Here is an 18,815-nt window from a genome sequence, read left to right as displayed (position 1 = left end):
GGGGGGCGGTGCCGGGGCCGCCTCCGGTCCCGCTGCTTCCTGGCCCCTTGTGTCACTCGAGGGGTGTCCTGGAGCCTGTGAGGAGGTGAGGTAGCCGGTGTGTGGCATCCAGCGTATTCTCTGAAGCTGCGCGGGGATCTGTCCCCTCCTCAGAGCCTCCTTTGTTTATGGAGGGCCCGACGGGTTCGTTGTAGTGGTTTGAAAATCGTCAGGTATTTGTTTTCGCCTGTATTTATCACAGAATCCTAGGGGTTGGAAGGGACCTCGAAAGATCATCTAGTCCAACGCCCTGTTACACTCCTGTTTTTGCTGACTATCACCTGTTAAGGCTTTGATCTAGTAAAAGGTGGCCCTGCCCATGCAGGAGGGTTGAAACTAGATGATATTTAAGGTCCCTTCCAACCCAAACCATTCCATGATTCTATGATTCTGTGACCCACGGTTCTGTTTTCTTACTGTAACTGTTTAACACACATAACACAATGCAAAGTACACGCAGGTGGTGCCTGTAACGAGGATATACTGTCCAGATTGATCCCGAATTGCTAAATGTAGGAAAGGCCTTTCCTCTGGTTGAAAACAGAAGAAAGGAACTTTAAAGGCTCTTGGCATGAGCATTGAATCAGTCCCAGTTTCATCTCCTTGAGCAGCATTTGAGCTGTTCCTGAGCCTGTCTCAGGCCTAGTACCAAGTGTGGCTGTGGTTCCCTCCACCTGGTTTTGTTGGAGACCTCAGGTCCTTTGTGCAAAGTGTGAATATTGTCGCCTTTCTTTGAGTATCTTGGCCTGAAATCTGGAGGAAATAATCTCTCTTTCAGTCACAGATTGATCGTAGGACTTCACGTGTTTCTCCTTTGTACAACTGCATGTGGAGCAGGTCCTTTCCTCTGACTGCTCAGGAGGATATGTGAGAGCTCTGCTTCTGTGCTCATGCAGGGATTAACCTCAGGATCTTTCTGTAGGTGAATCTTTGTGTCTTTGCTGCTTATGCTTTCCTTCCTAGCCTTTAAGTTACGGGTACTTCAACAGGAACTCTGCAGTGGAACTCTTATTGTGGATATTGTTCAGATATTTCAGCATTTGTGTCACAAGTTTTACTTTTTGTCAGTGCATCAGTGCAGGCTTTGGTAAAACACCTTTGGTCACTAACTCAAACCCCCATGCCTGAACCAAATTGTTTCTTGGGATTGAGGAAGGAATATATTTTCCAGGGTCTTCTTTTAAGATGGGTCCCTAAGACTTCAGTGTAACTAGTTCTGTATCCCCTTATATAGTTTTTCCAGTGTGCTTTACAAATCAGGAGTGTTCTCACTGCCCTCCTAGAGGTGGAAAAAAAATTACTTGGATGATTAGCCCAATATATCCAATGCACTTTTGCTACAAATTATGTAGATACAAATGAAAAACCTGAACTGCAGATGATTTCTGAATTCTTACATCCATTTCCTAATCAGTGTTTGTGGCCTCACTTAATGCTGCCTTGCTTAACTAAATTTGGGTTAACCCAAATCACAGAATGCTGAGCTAGCTAACATTCATTGTCAGTATTATATTTAACTTGTTTGCTTTCATTTAATATATAAGTTTGGTACTTGGTTAAAAATAGCAGCTAGAATGTTGAGGGGGGAAACAAAACAAAGCAAAATGTTTTAAAAGAGGCAATCAAAACGGAGCAAAATTTTCTTGTGAAGGCTTTTTGGGCTCTTCATGACTTGTCATCACTCTCCCTTGTTTTTATTTTCTACATTCTTTACAGAAGGATGAGTAAGCTTTCATACCAAAAAGCTCACCATGTCCAGTAGGTCTCAGGAGTGAGGATGTCTTGCAGGAAATTACATCCCCAGTGTTCAATAAGGTAAATAAAAACATTCATTTTGCTATACTCTTGAGGTATTGGTAAGATTGCATATAGTATCAAAGTCTGTCTCTGGATAGATGAACTTAATATTTGTAGTTATAGTAAACTAAATTCACTTCTCATTCAATAAGGTGGTTTTTTTGCCTGCTTCTCACACTTGTCCCAGAAGCTGTACATTATTAACTTGTTTCTAGTTAGTAATAGGTTAGACTGGACAGGAAAGGTGGGTGGAATTCCTTCTTGCTGGTAACTCATTGAAGGATCTGGTTGAAAATAAAGTGTCTAAGAGGTTATGGAACAAATAGACAATGGGCAGGAACAAGCTGCCCCACCAGGTGAAGCCCTCAGGCACAGTGCTGCTAACTATGGTCTCTCCCTTCTCCCTGAAAGCAAATGGAGAGCAGCCAATACTTTTAAAAAGAGGGTTCTGGGGGAAATCTGTGGTCTGCAGACCAGGAAGTTTACCACTACCAACTAAATTACAGAAAAAATACCAAGGTAGAATTACTGGACACCTGCATAAATATTATATAGTGGGGAAGAGCCATTGTGGCTTTTGCAGTGGAGAAGTTATGCCTTTAAAAAGTGTTGGAATTCTCTGAAGGTCTACTAAATAAGCATGTTGAGAGGTCTGGCTTGCAGTCAGTACTCAGATTTCAGGAAGCTTTTAAACAGGAATCCTCACCTGAGCAGCTCCTGACATAATAAGGGAGTTCCCTGTTGTAAATAAGCAGTTGGTGCAAAGATAGGAAAGAGGATGTGAGTAAATGGGCAGCCCTGGTGGTGGCTGGAGGTCACCACTGGAGTGCTGCAGGGATGTTTGTAAATGACCTAGAAAAAACAGGTTTCCAGCTGGCTTTACATTGTGGTAAAGAAGAGGACTGAAAGTGATGAACTGCAAATGTAAACTGATTGGTGTGGGTGGGTAGCAGTCCTCATTTCACACACAAAATAAGTGAGTTTTTGGAGCCATGATGGCTAATTCTGTGAACCTTTCTCCTTCAGCACAGTCTCAGCCTTACACAGGCTCAGCAAGACTGCAATAAGGTCACTGCCCATCTGGGAACTGGTACCAGTGATTGTCCCTCCAGGGTGGCAGTGTGTTCTCACCTACACTGCTTTTTCATGCTTTCAGAGAGATGGATGTGTGTGAGGAAAACATTCCAGCTGCAGGGATCTGGACCTGTGAGCCAAAATACATGCAAAATACTGATGGGATTTTTTTTTTTTACCTGCTTTCAGTGGAGCTCATTAAATACATAAGGAAATACCTACAAATGCAATCTTATTACAGGGATTAAAGTAGCCTGCGTAGACTCAGTTGTGCCTTGACCACAGGAGGTTTCTGCAGCTGAGCTGTATTTTACACAGGTTTTCAGTGTCTTTCTGATTCTGGTTGGCAGGGTCCCTAAACACTTGCCTGCTGACCCAGCAGCCCTGAACACTTCAGGCCATTGTGCAGGCTTATCCAGCTCTCCATCTTCCTTCTCTGACTTCCATCCTTTTTTCTGCTTGCTCTTAAAAACTTGTGGCTCCTTTGGTTACAACAGGATTAGTAAGAAGTGATTAAACCCCCAGCCGATTTATTGGAGGCACAGAAGTAGAATTTGTTTACTATACAAGCAAATAGGGGTTCTTCTGGATTTATAAGGTGGTTTTGCAGTCCCCTCATTCTGCATTGTTGCTTTTAAAGCAACCACATTTTCCTACATGATCCATTTCTCATGACTATAAGGCAGTGTCCTGCTGTTTCCAGTGGAAGTGCTGAGATCTGTCTAGGAGCAGCCCACAGCAATGAAATTACAAGTGCCCTAAGGCTGCCAGTCCAACATCTACATAAGAGCACTTGTAGCTTGTAAGAATTACTTAATTGAAAAGGCAGTAGGTGCCAGGCAACTCAGATCCTGTTTCTGATGTCACATTCCGTAAGAGCACCAAGCGAGTTAATGTTCCACTCAGGCTGGCCATGTGTTCAGCATGTCTTTATGTATGGCTGATGAACTGGAAGTTCCAGTTAATATTGTCAGAGAAGTCTGGAGGTCTGTCTTCAGACTGAGGCATCCCCTTCAGTGAGTCTTTTCCAGGGCCAGTCTGATACAGAGAAGTGTTCCTCCTCCATCCCTTCCTTCCTGCAGCCCGTTTTCCTACTGTCACCCTTTCTCCTAGACAGGACTCTCATGAGGGAAGGCCAGCAGGCAATTTTGTCTGAGGCAGACTGGTGACTTCTGACCACATTTTTAACAATTCCCACCAGGTGAAAGCCTTGGTTCAGCACAGAATACCTGGCACAGAGCTGCCCATTCTATGGCAAGTCTCTGATGTCGCTGAATTATTGCAATCAAGAATTAAATATGTAGGGGAAAAAAAAAATCCCACTTCCCTGCCAACCCTGCCAACGTGATTTATTTCTTTTTTTTTTTGCTGCCTATTTTTATATGTTTGTGTCTGGATTCTTCTGAAGTGAAATGTAACACTGCTGGGGAATTGGCAGTGATGATCCTGCAAGCAGCAATGCTGAATTTGGTTCAGTGTAGATCAAGGAAACTGTTGCTGGTGGATCTTTCTTTGAGAGAAACATCAGAGCAAGATAAGGATTGCTTTTGGTGGTGATGGGTTTTGTAGCCTTTTTAAAAAGCTGGTATCTGGTGAAAAATGAGTGGCAACAGCTACTTAATTATCTATATACTTCCCTTACAGGCTTAGCTACAAATAGGTCCTTTCTCCATCTCTTTATTATGTATCATGTTGAACCTTTGCTGTTCTCCTTTATACCTACATGTGGTTCAGTTCAGAACTTAAGAGGCATCTTCCAAAACTTAGTGCCTTTGCATTCTCTTGAAAGAGTCCTTTTTTGAGGCTGACTCTTTCTAAAGTGAGTGCCTATGGGGGAATTTAAATAGTTTGCTTTCAGCTTTTTGTGTACCCAGTCCAGGAAAAGTACATTCCTCACTGGTTTCATAAACTGTTGTATAAAAAAGGCTAAAGAGCATCTCCAGCAATGCCCCAGCTGAGAGATCATCTTTTGTTAAAGCAATAGAAAATTGCAAATTGTCCTTGAGTTTGAGTTAATGATGCAGTGTTGGTATCATGATCTCCAGCTCCAAAATCTCTCAGCCTGTTTCAAAGTGCCTTATACAGTGAATAAACAAGTTTGTCCCTGTTTGACAGGTACAAGGACTGCAGCACAGAAAAAGAAACATTAGCTTTTTGAAGCTCACCTAGTAAATTGGTGACAAAACTAGAACTATCTCAGGTTACATTGTTGACTGGCACAGACTGCTCTTCATCTTTCTGGTAGGTTTAACTATTTTGTGGAGGTTCTAATACAAGTGTTTCTACAGCATAATAAAAAAGTTTCTCCCTGTAACTGTAAATCAGGCATCTCCCAACTGAAATGTCTGTGTCTTGTGGAGTTTTAGTTTCTTATCAGTGACGTTACTGATTAAAATGATTAATACACAACTCTTGTGGACTTTCAGAGTCAGCACAGTTTTTGAGGTGTTGTTTCCTCTTTTTTTTTGTCTGCTTAGCAGGTCATGTTAATTTGAGGTAAAAAGTATGTAGTACTGGTTTATCTTTGTTTTCAGTTTCTGAATTTCCTAACCTAACAGTTAGCAAACATTTTTACTGCTGAGTGGAGCAGAGTTGCTTTTCATCTGCAGTTCTTAAAAGATGGATACTCAAACTGCAGTTTTCTGTTTGCTTATCAGTGGAGCCCAATATTTGCCCAGCCTGATGCAGACACAGCCACATCTGTCACCTGCTTTTGTAGTTTGCTGAGACTGTCCAGTCAGGTTGAGCTTTCAGATTCATTGTTGTGTAAAAATAAAAGATTGTGGAAATGAGTTACTTTTTAATAAGCTTTATATTCCTAATCATGTTTCTATCAATATTCTAGAACTATGCCCAGGAAAAGAAAGCTGTTGGCTCAGTTAAGTGCTCTCCAAAGTAACACCAGCTTCCCTCCTTTTGATGCCTTGGAAAACCTGAATGCTACACCTGATGGGGATTCTCCAAAAAACAGCAAATACTTTGTGGCAGAGAAAAGAAATTCTTCCCAGCTAGAAGCAGATTTTTTCAACCAGCCATGTATTAGTCTGGCCAAGTCCTTTCTGGGACAGGTAAGACATCAACCCTGAGATGACTGTACTAGAGCACGTGCTAGCTAGTAACTCAGTGTAAAAGGATGGAATTCTTTTTTGCCACTTGACTCCAGAGCTTTGCTATTATAGGAATACAGCTCTAATTCCTTCTGTTGTTAAGTTCACTGGAATTCAAGGACTAGTAGCCAAATCTATTTTGGATTAAGTGACAGGAGTAAATTGTCAGGTTTAGTTCACTGTCACATTTCAGAATTAGTTTTTAGTGGAGTTTTTTCTCCATTTTTTCTGGTTTACTGCAATGTACTTTGCTGTTTGTGGATTGAAGTTTGGTTCAGGCTTTTTATTTTCCTGCCAGGTGTTCCTTTATTTGTTTTTGGCTCTTCCTTAGCCCAGTGGAAAGTAATGCTCTGCAGTCAGCAGCATCTCCTTCTCTGCCTCCATTTTCCTCTTGTGATGCTAATATTAGCATGGCAGGCCCTTGGCCTTTCTTGACCAGTACCCACTGTCAATCTACTTGAATATTTTGTTCTCATCTGCAAGTTTAGCAGACTGCTGGGTCCTTTCTTTTGTACTGCCCTGGCTGATTTGAAAGTTGTATCTCATGCTGCCACCTGCTTTTGGGTGTGCGGTTCTGAATAACTCATTATTGTCAGTACACACAGGGAACTCTCCAATGATCACCTTTCCCAGGTTATTCACACAAATGCACAAGACAGCACAGGAGTCATTTAACAGTCCCACAGCTACACTCTCTTCACTCTGAAAACAGCTAGTCCTGTCTTTTTGTTTCTGAGTTTTCAAGCTGTTACTTGTTCATGAAAGGACCTTCTCCCTTATCCTATCGCAGAAGCTTTGAGGAATGTTAGGGTCTTTTTGAAAGCCTTTGGAAATCAGAGTGGGGGAGATTAAACACTCTTCTGCTCAGTGAGTCCTTCAAGAAAATTCTCTTGCTGTTTCCATGGGAGGGAATCCCTCCAGTGTTTTCCCTATAAAAAGTTCCAGTCTGAGACCTCGTAAATGCAATTGCAAAATGTGTTTTTAGTTTCACTGCTGTCGTCTTATCTTTCCTGGCTCTTTTTTATACCTTTATTGTCTGTAGGGTGAACAGACTCCCTGGGTTCTCATTGGTTTAGATAACTTCAGGAATTTGTTCCACAAACTGTTGGCTTTGGCCTGTCTTGCTGTGTCTAGCTTTTTTTTTATTATTTTCTAAGGATATTGTCTTGCTTGTCATTGATGCCTTTGCTCTGCTTTTTAACCCTGCTGGGTTTTTTTTTGGTCTGACTTAACCTCTCTCTGACACATCATGTATGTTTGCTATCTTTCTAGACATCCTGCAGGAGGGTTCCCTTTCCAGCTTCAACCTTTGGCTGCCTCTTTTAAGTTCTTCCTAACAAGCTTCCTCACTTTATGTAGTTTCCCCTTTTTGCTGTGTGCAGAACTCTGATAGATTATTTTTGGACCTTCACACTTGTGGAAAGGACACTGAACTTGATACTTCATGGTTATGATACAAAGTTGTTTTTCAGGGATAAGCCTTTGGAAAAGACTTTTTCTATTTCACTCTGGATCAGTCTGAGAGTTTAGTTTTTCCTTGCAAGATCACTGATTACTCACTCTGCAAAGCATTTTGGTGGTGTCTCAAAAAACACAGCCTGTGTCCTGTCCTACTGTGATAGTCACTTGGTCTATATGAGGATACCTGAAGTCTCCCAGTACTGATGCATCTTTTATCTTGATGACTCCAACATCCCTACACAATCAGCTGCATTTAGTCTTAATTCTATACATTTCCTATTTAGGCCTAGAATTACAAGCCAGGCAATTTCTATGTCAATTTTATATCTTCTTTAAAGTATAACCCCCAGTCTCCCATGGTGCAGCCTAGTCTCTCCTTTTCTAAGAATTGTAACAGTGATGTAGTGTCACATTAATTATTTTAATTCTATCACATTTTGGAGGTGCCTGGTATATTAATATTGCTTATTCACACGTGATTCTTGAATTCTTGGAAACCAAAAAAAATACCCCAAAACATACAAGCAATAAATAGCCTCTTAAAATGAACTTTCCTAGCACCAAGATACATCCTCAATGAGCAATAAAGACCTCTATCAATTAGTTGACTGTGAGGCAGTGTGAATAATTAACATTTTTCAGCTGTTTGACTGTATTTGATGTGTCTGAGAAGTCAGGGAAGTGCCTGGATGCTTTTAAAGTCATAATCTGACCAATGCATTTGATCCTATTGAAAGAGAAATGTGGCCACACGGGGTTTTGGGGTGTTTCCAGGCAGTTGCTAAACGCTAGTGCTTTCCTGAAGTCACTGCATTTTTCATAAAAACAGTAAACTGATTGTTTTCAATGTTTTGAGAAGTGTTGTAGGGAACCCCTGATATATTGGAGTTGCACCACTGGAAACTGATTTTGAGAGCATCCATTATGGATCAGGTCAATAATGGCATTAGCAATCCAGCACAGGCATCTGCTAGGAATTAAGCTTTGTTTCTTCAAGGTCATATTTGAAGGGCTGGTTATCAAATATGGAAGCATGCAATACAGCATAATTGAACTGATAGTCACTGTTGCCTAAATGAGACTATACTGCATTATTTCTTAAACACACATTATGTGAATGAAATTTAGGAATCTGTTCAAACCACAAAAAACTTTGTATTAAATTTAGTGATTGTTTTAATTTAAGAGAATCTTTCACTGTTGTGTTTGTTGTTTAGGTTGTTGGGGTTTTTTTCCCACATGTGCTTTGTTTTATTTAAGGAGGCACCAGCAGCAGGGAACACACTGTAATAACAAAGCTCTGTGTTGTCTGCCTGAAGCCAGTTCCCAGCTCTGTAGTGCAGAAAACACAGCAATAGCATTGGTACTCACCCTGGTTGTATCTCTGTGGTTAGGGACTAGAACCTGTTTGAAACATCTGTATGGAGAGATCACACTGCCTCATCACAGCCATTATTTATTTGTGCCACTGTCATATTCCCTCTGATCTAAAACATACGCAACTGTGATTCTTCCAGGTTGATAGTGGTGGTGCTTTTTGCCTTAAACCTGACAGGCTGGGGTGGAAAGTGCAGAAAATAACCCCAAAAGCAACTACCTCTGTGGTTTTACTGTATTTAGGATCAAAAAATGGTTCCTTATGGTAGTGCCACATCTGGACACTCCAGGTGTTTTGTGGGATGAGGGACAGGTAGGAACTTCTTGTGCTAGACAGTAGAAGCTGAGAAACTTCTCGTTAGCTTACAGCCCAGACTGCTGGGAAAGAAGACAGTAAGTAGTACCACCAGGACCTTTTTCCAACCTCTTTGCTCCCACTGCCCTTGTGCTCTGGTTATTTTGTACCCATCTGGGTTGCTAACTGATGCCCTCTGACCTCTCTTTTCAGATTTTAGTGCGCAAACTTCCTGATGGCAGAGAGCTCTGGGGGAGGATTGTTGAAACAGAAGCTTATCTGGGTGGGGAAGATGAAGCTTCCCACTCAAAAGGTGGGAAGCAAACTCTGCGAAATGCAGCAATGTTCATGAAACCAGGAACCCTCTACGTGTACCAGATCTATGGGATTTATTTCTGCATCAATGTTTCCAGCCAAGGTAAGCTAAGGCTGGAAGAGTTTTAATGCCTAGACTTTTAATGCCCCATATGCCCCTACGTGGGGCTGGTATTTCAAGCTACACTTGCTGTGTTGCAGTCACTTATGAGCTCTGGCAAGTCAAGGACTTGCTGTCAGTCTTTCTTTGGGGCCTGGGTTTGGCCATTGGGATCAGTATGTAACTGTGGACAGTCAGCATAGGAGCTTTCAACATTACAAAGAAGGCCCATCTCTGGCTGCACAGTGGGGTTTTGGTCCCCGCTGAGAGCTATGTGAGCTGTTCAGGCACAGAAATAAAGACTTATGGACTGGAGGAGAATCTTGATAGGATGGAGCTTTCCATTTTGATGACCTGGGCTGCTGTTCATGTGATTCAGTGAACTTTGTTCCTTGAAAATGGTGATGCAGAAGTAAATTTGCAGTCTAATGGCAGCGTCAGTCGTGGGGTCTGTTTTCATGACAAGAAACTCTTCTGTCTCCTGCCTTTATCTTCAGAAGCTGTAAATGCTGGGTAAAACAAAAAGGTCTGAGATGCCCTAAGGATAAGAAAGGAGTCACTGCAGGAGCATTTTAGGTGCTTTGCTGTATCTTAAAACAAAAAATCCCCAATCAAAATACCCAGACTGTTACAGAATCTTCAGTCTTATATTATTCTCAGGATAATATAATCATCCCCAAATCAAGCAATTCTGGAATTTACTGAAACTCTCCTTCCACAGTTTCTCTCAGCATGCAAAAGTTATTTTTAAAACTTGGGGTTTTCCTTTTCTGCAAGAATGACACTGATTGCCTGGCAATAAAGCTGTGGGTTACTCAGATACCTTGAAATGGCAGCAGGTAGATCTTAGCTTAGTTCTTCTTTTTGGCCATTTTAAAGATACAGCTTCAAAAAACAGCAACCACTTGAATATTCCTAAGTAGAAAGCAAATGTTGTAACAGTGACTATGACTCCTCAGATTTTGGCCTTTGGACAGGAAAGCAGTGCTGGGTTATAGTGTGGGGGCAGAGCCTGTCCTTCTAAATGGAGATCTGGAGCCTGGTGGCTGAACATGTCTGGATTTCATTACCTTGTCTCTGCCAAGTCTGTTTAGATAATGACAGCAGAATGGTTCTTTATTCAGGATGGGATTCTTGGTGTTTCAAATATCACAAGTAATAATTTTTATTTAAAAAAAATATGCTTGGCCTTTGAATTCTAGGAAGATTTATTTGAAACTTACAGTTTGGGAAATATTGCCTTATATACCTGTGTTTAGTTCTGAGTTAAAGAGCTGACTGTTGTGATGGACTGAGTTGGATTTTTTGTTCCAAACGTACTCTGCAGTAGCCTGTCGTGCATGCAGCTATGCTGACAGCAAGCCCAGCTGTCACTGCCAGCTTTGTCAGGAACCCACTGAAGTAAACAGCATGGCTGTGCACCTTCTGTGTCACAGATGAGCCTACTTAGGGAAGATTTACTCCTTCAGTGTACTTGTCCATAGGCAGATGTGCTGAAAGAAAGAATTTGAGGAGGAATCATACCCAAGATGCTTTTCCAGTCTTAACATAGAAGAAGGAGCCTGTCCTGTCTTTTAGTCTGAGGGAAGGACTAAGGTGGTGGCACTTAGGCACCTGAGTGGAAGACAAAAGCATTTAATTTTCTGGATGTGGGACCAATCTTGGAAACTGTTTGGAATCTGGCTGTGGCTGTGCAGAAAACACAAGCAAACCCTGGCAAAAGACATGTCTGTTGTGCCTTAGTATCAGATCATGTTCTGCTTATAGCATAAACTTCTGATGTAATTGGTTTCATCACCTTTGTGCAGGGAATTTGATGCAAAATATCTAAGTATTCAGGGTGTCCATGTGAATGCTGAGAAAGGGACTGGCCAGGAGATGATAAAAGGGATATGAACATATTCTTTCTGAAGGTGTTGCTTGACAAGACTAAACACAGATTACTACACATCTCCAGTGATGTTCCAGAGCTGCATCACTCTGCTTGGATTTTGGCAGTGCAAAGCTGCAGAGCACAGGAGTTAAAACAACGGAGAACATGGAGTGACTGCATCTCTTCTCATATATCATCATCTGCCTCCTGTGATTTCCTAGGATCTTTCATATCCCTTCCTCAGCTGTCTTTCAAGCTGAGAGTTTCTAATTCTACTTCATTATTCCTTCCTTAGTCTCTTGCTCCAAAGCTAGTCCATAACTTTGATCATCCTGGTTGCTTGTCCCTGAATCTCTTCCAGTTTTGTTACATCCTTCTGCAGATGGAGAGGAGGAGCAGAACAAGTCCAGACATGCACACAGGTTTTCAGGACAGCAGAGCAACTTGCTTTATATGGGTAGTTGGGGTTTACATCTGAGACTGCTGTATGGCTGTTGGAACAAGCACACAGATTTAACTGAGATCCAGTGTGGTTTTAGGCAGTTTATTAAAGTTAGCACAAACTAATAACCACAAATGAATTCTTAGAGGGCTTAGATTGAACTATGTAGTTTTGTAGTGTAGGCCGGTCCTTGTGCTGCTTAAATTACAGGATCCTCATAGGGGAAAGGCAAGTGGTTCAGAGAACCAGGATATTCTCAGAAGTACTGGAAGTGACTGCTCTCTTGCTCCTTCTCAGTCTCTTGAACTGAGTGACCATAGGGCTGATTTGGAGCCACTCACAGGCTGAAGGAAAGCAGCTGTCCTTTTGCTGGAGAGAGAGCAGAATGCTGTTCTGTCCTTGTGTTCTGCTACCTTCCTGGCACAGACACTGCCCAGGGCTGTCCCAGACACATGCTGTTGGGACCAGACAAGCAGCACGAACTGAACTGTTGCAGCAGACTTTGTTTAACACTTATTAGAATCATGCTGGGGCCTTCTTGGTCCTTAATCAGCTGAAGATCTGAGGCCTATATGAGGTGTACAAAGCTTTATATCCTGCTCATACTTGCTTCCCTCTGCTTAGCTTGTAAGGAATGGGGTATTTGGCTCTTGAGACTCTAGCTTTTTAGAACTCTCTTGCTTTGGTAAGTAACCTTGTAGCATCTTCTGTTTTTATTGCAGTTGGAATAAACCTTCTCTTTCATTTCCTGTATTTGCCTTATGCTAGACTTCAAGGCTTAATGGTATCACTCAGGGATAGGAAAAGGTGTGTCACTAGCAGAGCTGTGCTGGGCAAGGTGTATGGTAGAGAGGCTATAAAAGCATAGACTTTACCTTGAAAGCCACTCCCACTGCGGTGTCCTCAGCAGGGTGTCCCTCAGCCCGGCCTGATGCTGCCAACAGACATTAGAAGCACTTCAGCTGTCACTGGTTTTTGCCAGTTTAGCTACTCCACTGGGGCAATATGAGTGCACGAATCCTACAGCACATCCTGGCAGCAGCCAAATCATCTCACTATAAAGAGCCTTCCCTAGGATTAAGACATTGGGCTTCCCTCACTTCAGGAAGAGGGGAAATGCCAGCCAAGTTTTTCTTTCACTTTGCTGTGATTTGTTTCCCTGGAATTTGCCCAGGTGTGTGTATTGCTGCCAGAGCTGAAAGAACAGCTTGTAAAATCAGGATCCCAGTGATGCTCTATCCAGGCCCAGGGTCACACAGCATGGACTTCCCTCTTAATTTTGGATCCTAGACTAGGACTTTGAAGGAAGCGTTTCGGGAGCAGTGAGTCAGATGGGTGGAGACAGAAAATGTTCTTCTCTCCAGCAGCCAAGAGCTGTTTCCAGGAATGAGTGCTGGAGCAGCTCCAGGGAAGGAGCAGCAAGCTGCACCACGGGGGTGCTGGACTTCCCCATCGTTTTATGATTTCTTGCTGTTCAGGGAGAGAATTGGCCTGAGCATCATTATTAGATCCCAGTGTGGAGCTCTGAATGCTGCTCAGGATATGGAGTGACTCTGATAGCTGTGGAAGGGAGATACTCAGCACCTCTGGACTGGCCCTGCTGCAGCTGAGGTGCCCGTGGCTGTATCCCTGCCAGGCAGATGCTGAAGCCAGGTAATGCCTAAGAGCAAACTGCTGCAGGGGGGAGCAGGGCAGGCTGCAGCACTGGCAGGCAGAAGGGGAGCTGGAAGGTTTTAGCTACTCTGTGGTAGTTAAAATAAAACTTCTCATGTGCAAGCATGCTCAGGAGGACCCGAACATCAGCCCAGGGGCATGGGGACAGATGAGGGCAGAGAAGGTAGTAGCTTATTGTGGCATCCCTACACTCTAACCCTGTCTGCTCTCCACCTCTTCCCAAAGCTCTTCTGTTGTTGCAGTCATTCAGGGACTCCTGTTTCAGAGCAGAGTGCAGGGTCTGTCTTGCACACAGCTAGAAAGAGCGTGAAAACCTCTGGTGGAAAGGGAGGAAGAGCAGCCAGAGACAGAAATGCCAGGTACCCCCTGCCATGGCTGTGCAGGTGCTCCAAGTGCTTGTCTCTCTTCACATGAACCCTCAAGAACTCAGTTCAAGTGAAGTCTAACCACAGTTTCCACTTGCATTTGTGATGGCTGAAGGCAAGGAGTGTAATTAGTGATTGCTCAGAATCCCACAGTTGTTCCTGGCAAGGGAGGCAGCATCCCACTGCAAGTGATGTTTCTTTGTGCTTGGATGAAAAGCAGAATTAGGAGATGAAGCATGTTCTTAAAAATCTAAAGTAACCTTTGAGCTCTAAATCACTGCAGTACAGGGAAGCAGCTTTTGGCTGCCAGATTAGCATCACTCTCCTTCCTTTGAGAAGGGAGTGCCTGGGAACAGATTGCTGCCAGCTGCTGGAAGTCAGCCTGTTGACTTGTGTGAAAACCTCAGGAGGAAAGGGAGGAAGAGCAGCCAGAGACAGAAATGCCAGGTACCCCCTGCCATGGCTGTGCAGGTGCTCCAAGTGCTTGTCTCTCTTCACATGAACCCTCAAGAACTCAGTTCAAGTGAAGTCTAACCACAGTTTCCACTTGCATTTGTGATGGCTGAAGGCAAGGAGTGTAATTAGTGATTGCTCAGAATCCCACAGTTGTTCCTGGCAAGGGAGGCAGCATCCCACTGCAAGTGATGTTTCTTTGTGCTTGGATGAAAAGCAGAATTAGGAGATGAAGCATGTTCTTAAAAATCTAAAGTAACCTTTGAGCTCTAAATCACTGCAGTACAGGGAAGCAGCTTTTGGCTGCCAGATTAGCATCACTCTCCTTCCTTTGAGAAGGGAGTGCCTGGGAACAGATTGCTGCCAGCTGCTGGAAGTCAGCCTGTTGACTTAATGGAGCTGTTCTGAGGGCAGTGGGGGCTCTGAGCAGGTTCAGGGCAAGAGACACACCTCACAAAAGGCAGAAATTCGGTCCTCAGTTGACAAGCTCAGCTAGGAGCCCAGGAGAGTAATTTAGTGTGGGATTTGAACAAAATATGAGAGGGATACTATTTTTGGAAATCACAAGTCCTCAGGGATCTGTCAGTGCCTACAAAAAAAGCCTTTGCCAGGCGGGAACATGGCTCCAGATGTTTGAGGCTGGAAAGGGAGAGGGATTCTTGCAGAGAGGCAGCGTGGAGCACGCAGATGCTGGCGGGGAGGAATGTCGTGGGTGGCCCCAGCACAAGGGGGGCTGTGTGGGGCAGCACACAGGCTGCTTTGCCAGGCTCTCTCCTCGCCCACTCAAGGTCATGAGAAGACCTTCCTTGCTGTCCACTGGAAAAGCTTATGTCCCACTTAGTCTGGAGATCCTCATCATAGGGGAATGTCTGTGCTCAGAGCCACATCTCTGCTTCACTGTCACCAAAAGCAGGCAGGACAGCTGATGGCAACAGCTTGGGAGGGCTGGAGTTCCTTAAGGCTCCTAGCAGAGTGGCAGATCACATCTAAGAGAACATGTCAGTTTTCTTTACTTTTTGTCTCAGAGAGGTCTCTGCTGGAGTGATGCTCTGAGGGCCATGCGTCCCACAGCCAGAAATGGTACAACCCTTTCCTGCCCTGGGTTCCTGTCTTGCAAGAGCTTCCCTGGCACAAGGGTTCAGATCATTCTCCATTGTAGCTCTGCAGTTACCCAAAACCATGTCAATCCCACCTGCTCTTACACCTCCACTTGGATATTTCAGTTGGCCAGGGCTCCCTGAGCACAGACAGAAGCCATTCACTATGCCTGCAGCTCCTGCCCTGCTTTCTCTTTGTCCAGCCTAACCCTGCAAGCTGCCTCTTTCTGCTGGCAGCATCCAGGATCACTCCTCCTCTCCTTTGTTAGCTGGAGCTCTTGTAATCAGAGTTCATTATAAATCCACTGGGTTTGGGAGCAGCTTTGGATAGGAATGCCAAAACTGAACCATATGTGTATTTATTCCTGAACATTGTGCTGACATAAGAAAAACCTCTTGCCCTCTGGCAAGCCTTGGAGCAGCAGCTAGACTTAATAACATCAAGAAGTGGGGTTGGGGAAGAACAAGTCAGCACTGATCAATGAAGGACACAGAGCTATGGGCCAGAGGACATTCAGAAGAGGGAAGGGAGGGCACAGGTTAGCAGCTGACCCAGAGTCTGGCACTTGAAGACAAAAGCAGACTCTGCAGTTAGGTGCTGCAGGCCACTCCCTGCTCCACCAGGCTGAGCTGAACTGCTGCTGCTGAACTCAGAGGTTGTTGATGAACAGCCCTGCACTAACACGAGGCTCTTGTTCTGCCCAGGGGAAGGGGCTGCAGTGTTACTTCGGTCTTTGGAACCTCTTCAGGGCTTGGAAGCCATGAGGGAGCTGCGCAGCACAGCAAGGAAGGCAGCCCTGAAGCCCCTGAAGGACTGGCAGCTCTGCAACGGGCCCTCCAAGCTCTGCCAAGCCTTTGGGATTGACAAGGCTTTCGACCAGAGGGACCTGACTCAAGATGCAGCCATCTGGATGATGCCTGGAAAAGACCTACCGGGGGAGCACGAGGTGGTGGCCACAACAAGGATCGGTATCGGCAACAGGGGAGAGTGGGCACAGAAACCTCTCAGGTTTTATTTACGAGGAAACAGATTTGTCAGCGTTGTCGACAAGAAAACTGAGAGAGAGATGGCAGCAATGGGACACTCACCTTGCAGCTGAGGAGTCTTGCAAGTGTGCCACTGAGCAGGACTGGAGCTGTGCTCTGTGATAGCCTCAGGCTGTGTCATGGCAGCAGCTAGACAGAGGTTTAGAGGTTTTTAACAATAAATGTACTTTATCACAAGGAATGGGGCAAGGTGGAATTTTATTTCTGGGGCAGATTGGTGTGGGTCTCCCAACCAGACCTGAGGTGGGGTTTGGATGTTGAAGACCACTTTCTCCCTTGTGAAAAGATCCAGGCTCAATTAAGGTGGATGAGCAGTGAAGGTTCACAGCTCTGAGCTGCTGTGCTGCTCCCAGGAGGGCCATGGCCTAGCTGAAGGGGAACAGTCAAAAAAGACTGGATGGCAGCAGGGCTGGCTGAAAGGATGAGAGCTGGGTTTGATCAGCCTGGAGGAGGCAAAGGAGGGAACTTACTGTTGTCTACAACCACCTAGTGGGAGGGTGGAGAGAAGACAGAGCCAGACTTTTGTTAGACAGGATGAGAAGCAATGGGCACAAGCCAGAAAACAGGAAACTCTCATTAGCTATATGGAAAATATTTTCACCATGAGGGTGATCAAACACTGGAACAAGGGCTTGGAGAAGCTGTGGGATCTCTGTCCTTGGAGACATTCAAACCTCCACTGGACAAGTTCCTGAGTGACCAGACCAGTCACATTTTCTTTGAGCAGAGGTTTGGATAAAAGACCCCCACAGATCCTTTCCAACCTATGCCAATCTGTAACCTGCAGCTCAGAGAATTAGAATGCTTTTTATTTGCTTTCCCAACTGCCTGTGAGACTTAGCAGTGTGTGAACCCCAGCACAGAGATAAAGCACTAATGCTGCAGCCTGCCATGAGGTACCAAGGAGAAAAGCTTCTAGGATTTGGGGCAGACCCTGAAGGTCTGCAGCCACACTGGCAGCTTGAAAGGTGACAGGGACACTTGCCACCCTCACCTTAGGATTCACATGCAAGAAAACAGCAGAAGTTTTTCAAAACCCGTGTCTCCATCACATGAAAAAATCTTGTTTGGCCCCTTCTGAACAGCCCTTGTTATGCCAGTCTCAATAGCTCACCTCGAGATGCAGGTGCTGGTGGCTGGTTGGGACTGGGGTCCTGAATATTGATCTGATTTTCAGGTCAGGCATTGCTTTTGCTCTTCAGTAACATCCCTGCCTGCAGCTGCAGGGATGCCAGAAGGCACCATGTGCAAGTAGCTGTCACGAGGTCTCTGGTGTACTGTGGACACCAGGCTCCCCTGTCACAACTTGCTGGTGGTACACAAGTTGCATATAGTTCACAGTTTCACCCCATTTGTGTGGGAAGTGAAACTGCTCTGTGAGAGCCTGCAACTCTGGGAAAAACTCCAGCTTGTGTGTGGTATAAGGGAAGATCTTAAGGAGGAGCCTGACAAGTCTTCTAACACACACCCCTGGAAGACACCAGCATGGAGGTAAAGGTCTCCCCTCACTTCCCTGGTTTGGGAACAGTGGCCTCACACAGGCCAGGGGTGAGTTGGCATAAGCTCCTGCTGTCCCCAGACAGAGCTGTCACCTCTCATTCCATCCCTGGCACAGCTGGAGCAGCACTCCTCACCCAGATCAGGAAACAACCACGTACAAGCACCTTGGTTCCCAGCTGGACAGCTTTAACCCAGGCCAGGTCCCCAGCCTGGTTCCCTGCAGCCACAGCACTTGCAGCTTGGCCAGCAAATTTCACTCCTGCTCAACAGCCAAGCTCCCCACCCCCAGTCAAAACCTGGAAATACACAAACACAGACTGCTTGGTGACAGCCATGCTCTCTGATGGACACCTAGTGTTAAGGATACTGGGGAAAGGAAAGAACAAGCACTAACAGCACAGTGAGCAAGTCACTCTCATTCATAGAACTGTTTACTGGCCATATTTTGCCTTCCCACCTGCGTCCTCACTGCTGCCAGATAACAGGGATCAAACAGAATTCCTCGGAGCCTGAGGATGTTTCCTGAAAAGCCAAGCCAACTCCACTGCCCTTCAGCAGAGGCCATGTGCCCTGCTGTAGGGACAGGCTGCTCTCACACGGTGCTGGTGGCCAAGTGGCCCTGCAATCCTGTTGCTGGGGAGCAGAGGAAGCACTTGTGATGCACCAGTGTCCACCCAAAGGGGAGGTGCTGACAGTACCACTGCAGTGACAGTCTCCTTGGTCGAGTCTCACAAGCTCTGGGGAGGGAGCAGGGGCAGGGTAGGGCTGTGAACTCCCATTCCATGGACATGACACAGCA

The 18,815-nt window shown here is 44.9% G+C and overlaps 1 protein-coding gene across 1 annotated transcript; it reads left to right on the top strand.

Annotated features, from left to right (window-relative positions):
* The first annotated feature begins 5,759 nt into the window (after positions 1 to 5,759).
* Positions 5,760 to 16,569, top strand: MPG (N-methylpurine-DNA glycosylase). Its single transcript, XM_009995492.1, has 3 exons — positions 5,760 to 5,978; positions 9,364 to 9,568; positions 16,175 to 16,569. Exons 1-3 carry the CDS (start codon positions 5,760 to 5,762, stop codon positions 16,567 to 16,569), a joined length of 819 nt encoding a protein of 272 aa, XP_009993794.1.
* Positions 16,570 to 18,815: the final 2,246 nt, after the last annotated feature.

Source organism: Chaetura pelagica, unplaced genomic scaffold, assembly GCF_000747805.2.
Source record: "Chaetura pelagica isolate M959 unplaced genomic scaffold, ChaPel_1.0 scaffold124, whole genome shotgun sequence".
Classification (NCBI taxonomy): Eukaryota; Metazoa; Chordata; class Aves; order Apodiformes; family Apodidae; genus Chaetura; species Chaetura pelagica.
This window is presented reverse-complemented; position numbering and strand designations above follow the sequence as displayed.